The 17,555-nt window shown below is 40.1% G+C and overlaps 1 protein-coding gene and 1 long non-coding RNA gene across 2 annotated transcripts; one reads left to right on the top strand and one right to left on the bottom strand.

The window, feature by feature from the left end:
* Nucleotides 1–11,166: 11,166 nt before the first annotated feature.
* LOC131927267 (uncharacterized) lies at nt 11,167–13,010 on the top strand. The gene is made up of 2 exons (XR_009383613.1): nt 11,167–11,381; nt 11,590–13,010. It is a non-coding gene; the product is annotated as an uncharacterized LOC131927267 (long non-coding RNA).
* An 854-nt stretch (nt 13,011–13,864) lies between these two features.
* Nucleotides 13,865–14,902, bottom strand: LOC131927266 (macrophage mannose receptor 1-like). The gene is made up of 2 exons (XM_059283034.1): nt 14,893–14,902; nt 13,865–14,472 (listed from the first exon to the last, which is right to left on the bottom strand). Exons 1-2 carry the CDS (start codon nt 14,900–14,902, stop codon nt 13,865–13,867), a joined length of 618 nt encoding a protein of 205 aa, XP_059139017.1.
* Between the last annotated feature and the right edge of the window lie 2,653 nt (nt 14,903–17,555).

Below are 17,555 nucleotides of genomic sequence, written 5' to 3'. Positions count from 1 at the left end.
AGAAAGCAAATTAGCTATCAAGTCGTCAGCAGCAAGCCAACTAGCCATCAAGTCATCAGCAGCAATCCAACTAGCTATCCTGTCATCCCCAGCAAGCCAACTAGCTATCCAGACATCAAAAGCAATGCAACTAGCCATCAAGTCATTTGCAGCAAGCCGACTTCTCTTCAGTTCATAAATTTGAAATCTACTAGTCCTCTAGTCATCAGCTGCAAACCAACTAGCTATCAAGTTTTTAACAGCAAGCCAAATAGCCATCAAGATTTCAACAACAAGCCAATTAGCCATTATTCGCAAGAAAATAGACTTTAAGCCAATTCATATTCAGTTATTCGAATAGCCATTACGTCATCACCAGCAAGCCACCTAACAATCACGTCATCTACAGCAAGTCTACTATCCATCCAGTCATCATCAGTAAGCCACCTAGCTGCCATTTCATCAGCAACAATCAAACTAGCCAACAAGTCATCAGCAACAAGCCAACTAGTTGTCAAAGCATCACCAACAAGCCAACTAGCTGTTAAATCAACAGCATTAAGTCAAATAGCTGTCGTGTTATAAGAAGTAAACTAATAAACAATCTATTCATTAGTAGAAAGAAAGGTAGCTGTCAAGTGATAAGCAGCTGTCAGAATAGCTAAGTCAAGAGAAGCAAACCAAGTATCTGTCAAGACATCATCAGTAAACCACCTAGCTGTCATGTCATCAGCAACAAGCCAACTAGTCATCAAGTCATCATCAACAAGCCAATAATCCATCAAATCAACAGCAGTAAGTCAAATAGCTGTCGTGTTATAAGTTGTGAACTAATAAACAATCTATTTATTAGTAGAAAGAAAAGTAGCTGTCAAGTGATTAGCAGCAGGCAGAACAGCTAAGTCAAGAGAAGCAAACCAAGTATCTGTCAAGACATCATCAGTAAACCACCTAGCTGTCATGTCATCAGCAACAAGCCAACTAGTCATCAAGTCATCATCAACAAGCCAATAATCCATCAAATCAACAGCAGTAAGTCAAATAGCTGTCGTGTTATAAGTTGTGAACTAATAAACAATCTATTTATTAGTAGAAAGAAAAGTAGCTGTCAAGTGATTAGCAGCAGGCAGAATAGCTAAGTCAAGAGAAGCAAACCAAGTATCCATCAAGATATCATAAGCATAAGCAAGCCAACTAGATATCAATTTATCAACAACAAGCATACTAGCCATCAAGTCATCAGCAACAAGCCAACTAGCCATTAAGGCATCATCAAAAAGCCAACTAGCTGATCAACAGCAGTAAGTCAAATAGCTGTCGTGTTATAAGAAGTAAACTAATAAACAATCTATTCATAAGTAGAAAGAAAAGTAGCTGTCAAGTGATTAGAAGCAGGCAGAGTAGCTAAGTCAAGAGAAGCAAACCAAGTATTCGTCAAGACATCATCAGCAAGCTACCTAACCGTCATGTCATCAGCAACAAGCCAACTCATTGTCAAGGCATCATCAACAAGCCAACTAGCCATTAAATCAACAGCAATAAGTCAAATAGCTGTCGTCTTATCAGTATTAAACTAATGAACAATCTATTCATTAGTAGCAAGAAAAGTAGCTGTCAAGAGAAGCAAAACAAGTATCCATCAAGACATCATAAGCAATCCAACTAGCCATTAAGTCATCAGCAGGAACCAACTGGCCAATCATTTACAAGAAAGTAGAGAATAAGCCAAGTAATCATAAGCAATTTGAATAGCCTCCAGTGCATTAACAGAAAGCCAACTAGCCATCCAGACATCAAAAGCAATGCAACTAGCCATCAAGTCATCACCAGCAAGCCGACTTCTCTTCAGTTCATAAACTTGAAATCTACTAGTCCTCTAGTCATCAGCTGCAAACCAACTAGCTATAAAGATTTTAACTGCAAGCCAAATAGCCGTCAAGATTTCAACTAGCCAATTAGCAAGAAAATAGACAATAAGCCCATTCATCATCATCTATTCAAATAGCCATCATGTCATCATTAGCAAGCTAATTTATTCAAGACTTCAACAGAAAGTCAAGTAGCTTTCAATTCACAAGCACGATTCTTCATCAATTCCACATCTTTTAAGTCATCAACAGCAAGCACGTTTCTCGTCAATTTATGAGTAGTCAATCAGCAAGAAAAGTAGCCATTGTCATAAGCAGCATTCCAACTAGCCCTACATTAGCCTTCAAGTAAACAGAGGCACCTCATTAGCCTTCAAGTAAACTGAGGCCCGCCAGTAGCCTTCAAGTAAACAGAGGCCCGCCATTAGCCTTCAAGTAAACAGAAACCCGCCATTAGCCAAGTAAACAGAGGCACCTCATTAGCCTTAAAGTAAACTGAGGCCCGTCAGTAGCCTTCAAGTAAACAGAAGCCCGCCATTAGCCAAGTAAACAGAGGCACCTCATTAGCCTTCAAGTAAACTGAGGCCCGTAAGTAGCCTTCAAGTAAACAGAAGCCCGCCATGATCCAAGTAAACAGAATCCCGCCATGATCCAAGTAAACAGAGGCCCGACATGAGCCAAGTAAACAGAGGCCCGCCATGAGCCAAGTAAACAGAGGCCCGCCATGAGCCAAGTAAACAGAGGCCCGCCTTGAGCCAAGTCAACAGAGGACCGCCATTAGCGGTTAAGTAAAAAATAAGTTAACCAACTAACCGTCAGGTTATTATGTCCTTAAAGAACCAGCATCAACTACCCAACTGAAAACCAACCAACAAAACGAAACAACAAACCACAACCCTACCACTAACCGACAACCAACCAAACGTCGACCACCAGCCAACGAACTACAACTAACACCACTAACCGACAATTGACCAACGAACGACAACCGACCAACCAATGACAACTAATCCACTAATCGACGACAAACCAACAAACGACCACAAAACTACGAATCACAACTAACACCAGTAACCGACAACCGACCAACCAACGACAACTAATCCACTAATCGACGACCAACCAACCAACCGACCACAAAACTACGAACCACAAATAACATCACTAACCGACAACCGACAAACCAACGACAACTAATCCACTAATCGACGACCAACCAATCAACGACCACAAAACTACGAACCACAACTAACACCACTAACCGACAACCGACCAACCAATGACAACTAATCCACTAATCGACGACCAACGAACCAACGACCACAAAATTACGAACCACAACTAACACCACTAACCGACAACCGACCAACCAACGACAACTAATCCACTAATCGACGACCAACCAACCAACCAACGACCACAAAACTACGAACCACAAATAACACCACTAACCGACAACCGACCAACCAACGACAACTAATCCACTAATCAACGACCAACCAACCAACCAACGACAATTATTCCACTAATCGACGACCAACCAACCAACCAACCAACGACCACAAAACTACGAACCACAAATAACACCACTAACCGACAACCGACCAACCAACGACAACTAATCCACTAATCGACGACCAACCAACCAACCAACGACCACAAAACTACGAACCACAAATAACACCACTAACCGACAACCGACCAACCAACGACAACTAATCCACTAATCGACGACCAACCAACCAACCAACGATCACAAAACTACGAACCACAATTAACACCACTAACCGACAACCGACCAACCAACGACAACTAATCAACTAATCGACGACCAACCAACCAACCAACGACCACACAACTACAAACCACAACTAACACCACTAACCGACAACCGACCAACCAATGACAACTAATCCACTAATCGACGACCAACCAACCAACCAACGACCACAAAACTACGAACCACAACCAACACCACTAACCGACAACCGACCAACCAACGACAACTAATCCACTAATCGACGACCAACCAACCAACCAACGACCACACAACTACGAACCACAAATAACACCACTCACCGACAACCGACCAACCAACGACAACTAATCCACTAATCGACGACCAACCAACCAACCAACGACCACACAACTACAAACCACAACTAACACCACTAACCGACAACCGACCAACCAACGACAACTAATCCACTAATCGACGACCAACCAACCAACCAACGACCACAAAACTACGAACCACAACCAACACCACTAACCGACAACCGACCAACCAACGACACCTAATCCACTCATCGACGACCAACCAACCAACCAACGACCACAAAACTACGAACCACAAATAACACCACTAACCGACAACCGACCAACCAACGACAACTAATCCACTAATCGACGACCAACCAACCAACCAACGACCACAAAACTACGAACCACAAATAACACCACTAACCGACAACCGACCAACCAACGACAACTAATCCACTAATCGATGACCAACCAACCAACCAACGACCACAAAACTACGAACCACAATTAACACCACTAACCGACAACCGACCAACCAACGACAACTAATCCACTAATCGACGACCAACCAACCAACCGACCACAAAACTACGAACCACAACTAACACCACTAACCGACAACCGACCAACCAACGACAACTAATCCACTAATCGACGACCAACCAACAAACCAACGACCACAAAACTACGAACCACAACTAACACCACTAACCGACAACCGACCAACCAACGACAACTAATCCACTAATCGACGACCAACCAACCAACCGACCACAAAACTACGAACCACAAATAACACCACTAACCGACAACCGACCAACCAACGACAACTAATCCACTAATTGACGACCAACCAACCAACCAACGACCACAAAACTACGAACCACAACTAACACCACTAATCGACAACCGACCAACCAACGACAACTAATCCACTAATCGACGACCAACCAACCAACCGACCACAAAACTACGAACCACAAATAACACCACTAACCGACAACCGACCAACCAACGACAACTAATCCACTAATCGACGACCAACCAACCAACCGACCACAAAACTACGAACCACAAATAACACCACTAACCGACAACCGACCAACCAACGACAACTAATCCACTAATTGACGACCAACCAACCAACCAACGACCACAAAACTACAAACCACAACTAACACCACTAACCGACAACCGACCAACCAACGACAACTAATCCACTAATCGACGACCAACCAACCAAACGACCACAAAACTACGAACCACAAATAACACCACTAACCGACAACCGACCAACCAACGACAACTAATCCACTAATCGACGACCAAGCAACCAACCAACGATCACAAAACTACGAACCACAACTAACACCACTAACCGACAACCGACCAACCAACGACAACTAATCCACTAATCGACGACCAACCAACCAACCAACGACCACACAACTACAAACCACAACTAACACCACTAACCGACAACCGACCAACCAACGACAACTAATCCACTAATCGACGACCAACCAACCAACCAACGACCACAAAACTACGAACCACAACCAACACCACTAACCGACAACCGACCAACCAACGACAACTAATCCACTAATCGACGACCAACCAACCAACCAACGACCACAAAATTACGAACCACAAATAACACCACTAACCGACAACCGACCAACCAACGACAACTAATCCACTAATCGACGACCAACCAACCAACCAACGACCACAAAACTACGAACCACAAATAACACCACTCACCGACAACCGACCAACCAACGACAACTAATCCACTAATCGACGACCAACCAACCAACCAACGACCACAAAACTACGAACCACAATTAACACCACTAACCGACAACCGACCAACCAACGACAACTAATCCACTAATCGACGACCAACCAACCAACCGACCACAAAACTACGAACCACAACTAACACCACTAACCGACAACCGACCAACCAACGACAACTAATCCACTAATCGACGACCAACCAACCAACCAACGACCACAAAACTACGAACCACAACTAACACCACTAACCGACAACCGACCAACCAACGACAACTAATCCACTAATCGACGACCAACCAACCAACCAACGACAAAAAAACTACGAACCACAACTAACACCACTAACCGACAACCGACCAACCAACGACAACTAATCCACTAATTGACGACCAACCAACCAACCAACGACCACAAAACTACGAACCACAACTAACACCACTAACCGACAACCGACCAACCAACGACAACTAATCCACTAATCGACGACCAACCAACCAACCGACCACAAAACTACGAACCACAAATAACATCACTAACCGACAACCGACCAACCAACGACAACTAATCCACTAATCGACGACCAACCAACCAACCAACGACCACAAAACTACGAACCACAAATAACACCACTAACCGACAACCGACCAACCAACGACAACTAATCCACTAATCGACGACCAACCAACCAACCAACGATCACAAAACTACGAACCACAATTAACACCACTAACCGACAACCGACCAACCAACGACAACTAATCCACTAATCGACGACCAACCAACCAACCAACGACCACACAACTACAAACCACAACTAACACCATTAACCGAACACCGACCAACCAACGACAACTAATCCACTCATCGACGACCAACCAACCAACCAACGACCACAAAACTACGAACCACAACCAACACCACTAACCGACAACCGACCAACCAACGACAACTAATCCACTAATCGACGACCAACCAACCAACCAACGACCACAAAACTACGAACCACAAATAACACCACTAACCGACAACCGACCAACCAACGACAACTAATCCACTAATCGACGACCAACCAACCAACCAACGACCACAAAACTACGAACCACAAATAACACCACTAACCGACAACCGACCAACCAACGACAACTAATCCACTAATCGACGACCAACCAACCAACCAACGACCACAAAACCACGAACCACAATTAACACCACTAACCGACAACCGACCAACCAACGACAACTAATCCACTAATCGACGACCAACCAACCAACCGACCACAAAACTACGAACCACAACTAACACCACTAACCGACAACCGACCAACCAACGACAACTAATCCACTAATCGACGACCAACCAACCAACCGACCACAAAACTACGAACCACAAATAACACCACTAACCGACAACCGACCAACCAACGACAACTAATCCACTAATCGACGACCAACCAACCAACCAACGACCACAAAACTACGAACCACAAATAACACCACTAACCGACAACCGACCAACCAACGACAACTAATCCACTAATCGACGACCAACCAACCAACCAACGACCACAAAACTACGAACCACAAATAACACCACTAACCGACAACCAACCAACCAACGACAACTAATCCACTAATCGATGACCAACCAACCAACCAACGACCACAAAACTACGAACCACAATTAACACCACTAACCGACAACCGACCAACCAACGACAACTAATCCACTAATCGACGACCAACCAACCAACCGACCACAAAACTACGAACCACAACTAACACCACTAACCGACAACCGACCAACCAACGACAACTAATCCACTAATCGACGACCAACCAACCAACCAACGACCACAAAACTACGAACCACAACTAACACCACTAATCGACAACCGACCAACCAACGACAACTAATCCACTAATCGACGACCAACCAACCAACCGACCACAAAACTACGAACCACAAATAACACCACTAACCGACAACCGACCAACCAACGACAACTAATCCACTAATCGACGACCAACCAACCAACCGACCACAAAACTACGAACCACAAATAACACCACTAACCGACAACCGACCAACCAACGACAACTAATCCACTAATTGACGACCAACCAACCAACCAACGACCACAAAACTACGAACCACAACTAACACCACTAACCGACAACCGACCAACCAACGACAACTAATCCACTAATCGACGACCAACCAACCAAACGACCACAAAACTACTAACCACAAATAACACCACTAACCGACAACCGACCAACCAACGACAACTAATCCACTAATCGACGACCAAGCAACCAACCAACGATCACAAAACTACGAACCACAACTAACACCACTAACCGACAACCGACCAACCAAGGACAACTAATCCACTAATCGACGACCAACCAACCAACCAACGACCACAAAACTACGAACCACAACTAACACCACTAACCGACAACCGACCAACCAACGACAACTAATCCACTAATCGACGACCAACCAACCAACCGACCACAAAACTACGAACCACAAATAACACCACTAACCGACAACCGACCAACCAACGACAACTAATCCACTAATTGACGACCAACCAACCAACCAACGACCACAAAACTACGAACCACAACTAACACCACTAACCGACAACCGACCAACCAACGACAACTAATCCACTAATCGACGACCAACCAACCAACCAACGACCACAAAACTACGAACCACAACTAACACCACTAACCGACAACCGACCAACCAACGACAACTAATCCACTAATTGACGACCAACCAACCAACCAACGACCACAAAACTACGAACCACAACTAACACCACTAACCGACAACCGACCAACCAACGACAACTAATCCACTAATCGACGACCAACCAACCAACCGACCACAAAACTACGAACCACAAATAACACCACTAACCGACAACCGACCAACCAACGACAACTAATCCACTAATCGACGACCAAGCAACCAACCAACGATCACAAAACTACGAACCACAACTAACACCACTAACCGACAACCGACCAACCAACGACAACTAATCCACTAATCGACGACCAACCAACCAACCAACGACCACAAAACTACGAACCACAACTAACACCACTAACCGACAACCGACCAACCAACGACAACTAATCCACTAATCGACAACCAAGCAACCAACCAACGATCACAAAACTACGAACCACAACTAACACCACTAACCGACAACCGACCAACCAACGACAACTAATTCACTAATCGACGACCAACCAACCAACGACCACAAAACTACGAACCACAACTAACACCACTAACCGACAACTGACCAACGAACGACAACTTACCCATTAACAACCAACCAACCAACGACCACCAACCAACTAACCACAGATAGCACCAGTAACCGACAACCGACTAATTAACGACAACTCAATCACCAAACGTAACCATCCAAGGTCTACAAACTAACATACGACAATTAACACCATTAAACGACAAACAACAAACAGTCAGTTGATTAGGTAAGAACAAGAACGCGTTGAAACCAGCATCAGAAACCAACCGGCAGCCTGCTAGAACCTGGATCTAACCCGGATGCCGGGAACCCATCAAGAATTCTACAATCCAACAAGAACCCTCCAACCCAATTCTACAATACAAGATCTCTGCAACCCTTAAACAAACCCAACATGAAGATGCAACTCAACATGATTTTTGTGAATCAACAAGAACACTGCGACACAACAGGCAGAAAGATGAAACGCTCTGAAATTATTGGTGAGTGCTTGATGCTTAATGCTCAGTTTTCACAGTTTAGATTTCAGTAATAATAAACAAAAATAATGTTCAAAGTTTTAATAGAAGCAATGCATTTTTGTTAAATAGTAATAAATCAGATTTGGAAGTATTGTATTCTAATTATATGATATATAAAGAGACTAAGTAAACTAATACACACCGTTTTTCAGACAGCCCACAAGCCCAACACCAAGAAGGAGCCAGCATACTCTCAGTCAATGTAATATCTGCCAGCCTTCAAGTCAACAAGAAAATGGACGTCAACCTATTATATGTCAAAATATTATCAGCCCAAAGCCCTTAACAAAAAAGAGACTATCCTACTTTCCATCAACATATTACTTGCTAGCTCACGACACAAATGAAGCCAGCTTTTTATCATCAACCTTTCACCAGCATTCTCACAATCAAGAAGTCAGCCTTATACCCGTCAAAAAACCAGCTACTATCTAATTAGCTGCAAGCTAATTAGCCAAGAGATTTCCAGTTGCTAACCCACCAGCCTGCAAGCATACCGCACGACCGAGAATCAGCAGTTATCCGCAAGTCACTCGCCCAACCAGTAATGAATCTGAAAACATCCACAACCCGACAGCACTTCAGTACCTAGTCTCATTGACAATACTAACTAGCAAATAGTACAAGCAGAAGAAAGCCAACCAGCCAAAAACAAACAGCAACATACCCATAAATGGAAATACCAATAACGACTACAAACCCAATACCATACAAGCAACCATCTGCTAGCACATCAGCTAACAACTAGACATAAGTCCGCAAAGAAGCAGACAAGTAACCAGCCTACTAGTTGACCAGCAACCTGACCTCTAGCCATCAACCAAAGAGCATTCAAAACCAATAGACCAGAGCTTACACGAATCAAGCCTAGAATTCTGCATCCAAATAAGAATCATGCAACCACCATGAATCTTGCAACCAACCATGAATCATGCAACCGACATGAATCTTTCAACCCATCAAGAATTTTGCAACCCAACAAAAAGCTGCAACCCAATAAAAAGATGCAATCCATCAAGAATCCTGTCACTTATCAAAAATTCTACAACCCATCAAAATTCTGCAACCGAACAAGAATCCTACAAACCATCAAGAATTCTTCCACCAATCAAAAATCCTGCAACTCAAAAAGAATCCTGCAACCTATCAAGAAACCTGCCACCCATCAAGAAACCTGCCACCCATCAAGAATCCTGCAAACCATCAAGAATCCTGCAACCCAAAAATATTTCTGCAACCCAACAAGGATCCTACCAAAAAAACAAGAATTGTGCAAATCAACAAGAATTCTACAACCCATCAAAAATCCTGCAACCGAACAAGAATCCTGCAACCCAAAAAGATTTCAGCAACCCAACAAAGATCCTACAAAAAAAAAAGAATTATGCAAATCAACATGATTTCTACAACCCAACATGATTTCTACAACCCAACATGATTTCTGCAACCCAACATGATTTCTACAACCTAACATGATTTCTACAACCCAACATGATTTCTGCAACCCAATGCAAATCCTCCAAAAATTATAAGATTTTTGCAAACCAACATGATTTCTACAACCCAACGTGATTTTTACAACCCGCGAATCCTGTAAAAAAGAAAAGATTTCTGCAATCCAGCATGATTTCTGCAACCCAACATGATTTCTAAACCCAACATGAATCCTGCCAAAAACAAGAATTCTGTAACCCAACAAGATTTTTTGCAACCCACAAGAATCCTGCAACCCATCATGAATCCTGCAACACATCATGAATCATGCAACCCTTCAAGAATTAAGCAAGTCATTAAGAATTCTACAACCCAACAAGAATCCTGCAACACAACTGACAGAAAGATTTAGCACTCAGAAATAAATGGTGAGTTCCTAACTCTTAACGCTCAGTTTTCACAGTTTAGCTCTCAGTGCTAATAAATATTCAATACTGTTTATGGTTAGCAATATACAACAGAAGCAATATATTTGTTTGTGTTGCATAGTAATCAATCCGATTAGGAATTATTTTTTTATAATATTACGATATATAAAGAGAAGCAGTAAAATAAAAATCAACCATAATTTTTCAGTCAGCTCACAAGCCCACAACCAAGAAGAAGCCAGCCTATTATCAGTCAATGTATTACCAACAAGAAAATGGACGTCAACCTATTATATGTCAAAACATTGTCAGCCCAAAAGCAAATAACAGAGTAGACACCATCCAACCATCCATCAACGTATTACCAGCCAGCCTCAATATGTCTAGCGTCCGTTATCAGCCGATTCACTAACCCACAGCCAACCAGCTGCCAGGCTTCTAATCTTCAACATATAGCCTGCTAGCTCTCAACAAAAATGACGCCAGCTTATAAATCATCAACGCTTTACTAGCTAGCCCACACGTCCACAATCAAGACGCCAGCCTTATACACGTCAACAAACCTGCCGCCATCTAATTAGCAGCAAACTAATTAGTCAACAGCTATTCAGTTGGTCCGCTAGCCGACAAGCATCCCGCACGACCGAGAATCAGCAGTTATCCGCAAGTCACTCACCCAACCAGTAATGAATCTGCAAACATCCACAACCCGACAGCACTTCAGTTTCTAGCCTCATTGACAATACCAACTAGCAATTAGTACAAGCAGAAGACAGCCAACCTGCAAAAAAAAACAAACAGCAACCTACCCAGAAATGGAAATCCCAAAAAAACGAATATGAACCCAATATTCTAGCGCCCAGTCATTAGCTGACAAAGATTTGTGCACACCTAATTAAAACAGTGGCCAAAAACAGAACTGTGTAGGCCTACACTTAATTAACACAGTGGCCAATGAAAGAACTGTTTACGTCTGATTAACATGTTGGCCAAAAACTTAACTGTACACATGAAAGTGACACGGTGGCCGAATACAGATCCCCAACAGACGGAGTGTTGGAATAAAAACCTGCAACCCATATTTACTGAACTGTAACAAGAAAAATTGCACACATAATTGACACAGTGGCCCAAAACCTAACTGTAAACATGTCATTGACACAGTGGCCCAAAGCATAACTGTAAACATGTCATTGACACAGTGGCCCATAGCATAACAGTACATACCTAATTGACACAGTGGCCTAAAACAGAAATGTACAGTCATGAAACAAGAAATAGTCTGCTTCACATGATCTTGATAACTCCCCTAGACCATATCTAACTCGACACTTAGATGCTACTATTTAATGTTGCTATTATAGTAAAATTCTAGCTACTACATTTTGATATTTTCTTCGCATCTAATACTAGAGTTTTCAGGAATCTATATCGCAATACAATATGTTTAAACTCTTCAGTTTGCTTACAAATAATATTTTTCTTATATTTAGCATTCTAGACTTTTAGCACAGTATGACCAATCTAACATACGTTAATTGTCAAATTTGATTAATTCTAATTATGTAACTTTTAAAGAAATTATTAATGTAACTTGGTTTATGACGATGATTAAAAAAACTAGATACGTTATAGGCCTATTTGTTTAATTTTTTAAATTATTTACCCATTGGTCATTGTTATAAACTTTGTCTTATATATATATATATATATATATATATATATATATATATATATATATATATATATATATATATATATATAATGTTATATATATATATATAATGTTATATATATATATATATAATGTTATATATATATATATATAATGTTATATATATATAATGTTATATATATATAATGTTATATATATATATATATAATGTTATATATATATAATGTTATATATATATATAATGTTATATATATATATATATATATAATGTTATATATATATATATATATATATATATATATATATATATATATATATATATATATGTTTTATATATATATATATGTTATATATATATCTTATATATTTTATATATAATGTTATATATATATCTATATATATATATATATATATATATATGTGATTGCTACTACCTTTCTGATTGTGTGATCCCTACTACCTCGCCATCTTCCCTCTTCTAATTTAATTAAGTAATCTTAACATCAATCTTTAATGATTAATTTAATATCTCACTATCGTCAGCGTTGCACGTATTTGAAAAGTTTAAAAGAAACCGGTTTGCTAGAAATGTTTCTAAACTTAAGCAATATCAACACAAACCCACACACATAATATTTTTAAACGGTTATCATGAAATTTGAAAAAAATAATCTTGCTTGTATAAGGCTTATTCTGGTAAAACATGCTAGACAATAAGTTGTTTCAAATTATTTTTTACTATCCAGCACACATAGCTTTAAAAATACAGGGCACCTTTTAAACCAGGGTTGTCATTACAGATATTTATTTATGCTTCACATTCACACAGAAAACATCCGGTCACAGGGTCCCTCTTGTAGACTTTGCAGTGGTCAATGCAGGACAATGGCGGGCAGGGGTGGGTGATGGAAGTCATTGTGGTCCCCGCGGGCAGGGTCACCTGCGACACCACAGCACTTGGGTCGTACTGGCAGACGTAACTGTGTCTTTCGTTTGTCGACACGATCACCAGAATATCGGTGGACTCGCACGGGAACTCTTTCCACTTCCCCCCGTCTCTGGTATCCATAGCAACGCAGTCCTTGTTCTCATACTGGGCAGGTTGTGCCCCGGATGCAGTCTGTCCGTTCCCGGGTGCCCAGTGGCTGTAGGTTAGGGGCGTCCCGTCTTCGCATTTAAAGGTGTTCTCACTCTCGATGTCATCGAGGCCGATCCAGATAGGCTGATGCTCTTTGTAGGTGTGCTCAAGTTGGTGGGTGAGGTACTGCTGGGTCTCGGCTGACTTGATGAACACCAGGCTCCCCCCGTTGATCTCACAGTCTGACTTGGCCGCTAGGTGGGTGAGGTACTGCTGGGTCTCGGCTGACTTGATGAACACCAGGCTCCCCCCGTTGATCTCACAGTCTGACTTGGCCGCTAGGTGGGTGCTCTGGCTGTACACGATGAACTCGTAGCACAGGTCGCCGTATATATATATATATATCTATATATATATGTATGTATATATATATATATATATATATATATATATATATATATATATATACATACATATATATATATCAAAAACGGATGAGGCAAATATATCAAGGAAATAACATTTTTTTTAACCTCAGAAAATCTTTCTTTCAATTAAAAACCTATTTTCACGACATCTACATACGTATTGTTATCGCATTAATTCTTAAAATCTTAAAAATCTTAAAATCGCAACTTTCGACCCAAAAGATGAAAATGTCAAAAAAAAAAATTCATCAATGCGAACATAACAAAAGTGGACCTCTGAACCAACTAGTTTGAAGACATGGGAGGCCCAATTAAAAAAAAAAAACTAACTATTCGGCATGTTGAAATACATCGATGGCAATGTCTAGCTCAGTGGTTCCTAACCTGGGCGCGATCGAACCCAGGAGTTCGGTGAGTCTGTTTCAGGTGTTTGGTGGAGTTCAAGACACACCACAGACTTATTTGAGTTGCGATCGGATTTTGTCAGTGCGGACGATAGCTCCAGCAATTGCGGAGCATGACTGTTCAAATACAACAGCGGTAAAACACGATATAGTAATAAATATATACCTTTTTTTTTAAAATAAATTTTTAAGAAGATAGTTTAACTTTTAATTACATTAATTATATTTTAAAAGATTGTTTTATTCTTAATTACATCAATTCTATTTAAAAACCTCCTATCAGATTTATTTAAGAGGGTCTTCTTTAACTTGGCTCTTAATTTTACTTCAGAAAAGCTATTTCCATTTAATTATCAACGATAATATAAGGCTTAATATAGTCTAGTATTACTAGTTTCAACGCCAAACTTATCAGTTCTGCACAAGATATGTTTTAGTCCTGCAAATGTATTTTATATATATATATATATATATATATATATATATATATATATATATATATATATATATATATATATATATAAATGCAGGGCGCTACCTATAAGGCGACGTGGGTCGGGCAGATGGATCGGGAAATTTGATGGTGAACGTACCCACGTTTTTTGTCATCAAATGTATGAACAGTCATCACAAGAACCTGCACAGCTCGAGGAAGCACAAAATCTACGAGCAGTCATTGGTAGATCCCCTAGGGTCTGAAGAAAAATTTATTTTCTACTTTTTAGTCCACAAGAAAAACGTAGTTTTTTAAAAAGTGTTTTTTAAGTATTTTATTTTCTCCATTTTAGTCCGTTGCTACACATGAAAAACGTGGTTTTTAAAAAGTTTTTATATAGTTTATTTTCTACTTTATCTAATGACTTGATTAAGTATGACTTGACTAAGTGTTTTTAAATACATAAAAATTTAGAGGATTTTTTAGGTACCCATCAGAGTTGGGTGGACTCAGGGAGGTCTACTGACTTAAACCCGGATTCGAACTCGAGACTAATGGGTTAGCAGTCCAACTCTCTACCACTAGACCACTCCGCCAAGGATAAAACCTCTTAATTTTGTTTTGATAAATCTGGATTGATAATTTATTTTTGCTTTAGAAATCATGTCCTCAATTTTAGGGTCCTTGGGGCGTAATTAAATTAAGCTAATTTAGGTCTCTAATTGCTAGTTTTTATGATTGCATCTGAAATTGTTAGGCGAAAATAGCCTGCATGCCGAATTTCAGATCTCTAAAGCAATCAGAAGTGGGCTAATTTTCGTTGTCAATTTTAACAACAAACCCACAAACGCGAAGCTGAGTTAAGAAAAACGTGTTAAAATACATAAAAAATCTTTATAAAATAAAGCTTTTAAATGCTATAAAAATATGAAAATAAAACTATTCTGCTTTTTGGTCAGCAAAATAAGTAGTACTAGGTGATTTTATCAGCGACCAATGGTTTTATTAAAGAAAAGGAATTAATTTTTAATTTTTATGCTCGACAGAAACTCCTTGATAATTTTTCTGGAAACTCAATTGTCTAGTAATTTGTATTTATAACTTTGCCGATAAAATGTCTTTAATAAAATAATACTTGTTCGAACCACATGACCTGGCTTTGCTTTGTTTATTTCCATTTTCAGTGAGAAAGTGGAAAAAAAAATCATAAAAAACGTTTTAATAAAAAGCTTTTATGTAATAATGCACTAAAAAGTAGAGAAAAAATGATAGACTACTATTTAATTAACTATGAAGAAAAGCGGGGGCCAATTTAGTATCTATTGGATACCTTTACTAATATTAAGAAAGCGACCTACGCTTTTCATTATAGTTATTTAAATAGTAGTGTATAATTTATTTTCTACTTTTTAGTGCATTATTACATAAAAGCTTGTTATTAAAACGGTTTTTATGAAATTTTTTTTAGTACTTTACATTTTTTAAATTTACAATAGAGTTTCATGACTAAAAACCATTGCGCGCCTATTGAACGTGATGAGGCGTGTGTAATAGTGCGGAATAGTTTGATGTGTATAATTTCGACACAATTTTAATTAATTCATAAAAAATTAATACGGCAACCAATTAAGTAAAATTTAATGTCATGTTGCATTGGGGGTCATCCATAAATGACGTCACGCTTTTTTGACGATTTTTATCTCCCCCCCCCTCCCCTCCATCACACGTCGTCACAAAAAGCCAGACCCCCCTTAAAATGACGTCACACATCAACCTACAACCCCCCTCAAAATTGCAGTTGAATTTTTTTTAAACATCGATATTTTTCTAAAATTTTGTCTAAACTATTACAATTTATTAAAACAGTTATCTAAAACGCGAAATAACGTTTAAAATTCGTTTTCTGACATTGCTTTTTTATAATGCAAAGTGTGACGTCCCAACATCTAAACGCCCCTCCCCCTCCCCCTCCTCACACATCGTCACAAAATTACGGACCCCCCCTCCCCCCTACGAGAGTGACGTCATTTATGGATGACCCCTTTTCTTCGTGTCTTGATCCACGTATCAACTACGAACCGTATCTGTCAGTTAGAAGTGCCGAAATTTTGATCGGGTGTTTCGATCTAGACTGACGACAGACAGAGGAAGTG

The sequence above is a fragment of the Physella acuta genome, unplaced genomic scaffold (assembly GCF_028476545.2).
Source record: "Physella acuta isolate Inbredline_101_S28 unplaced genomic scaffold, ASM2847654v3 ptg001392l, whole genome shotgun sequence".
Taxonomy (NCBI): Eukaryota; Metazoa; Mollusca; class Gastropoda; family Physidae; genus Physella; species Physella acuta.
This window is presented reverse-complemented; position numbering and strand designations above follow the sequence as displayed.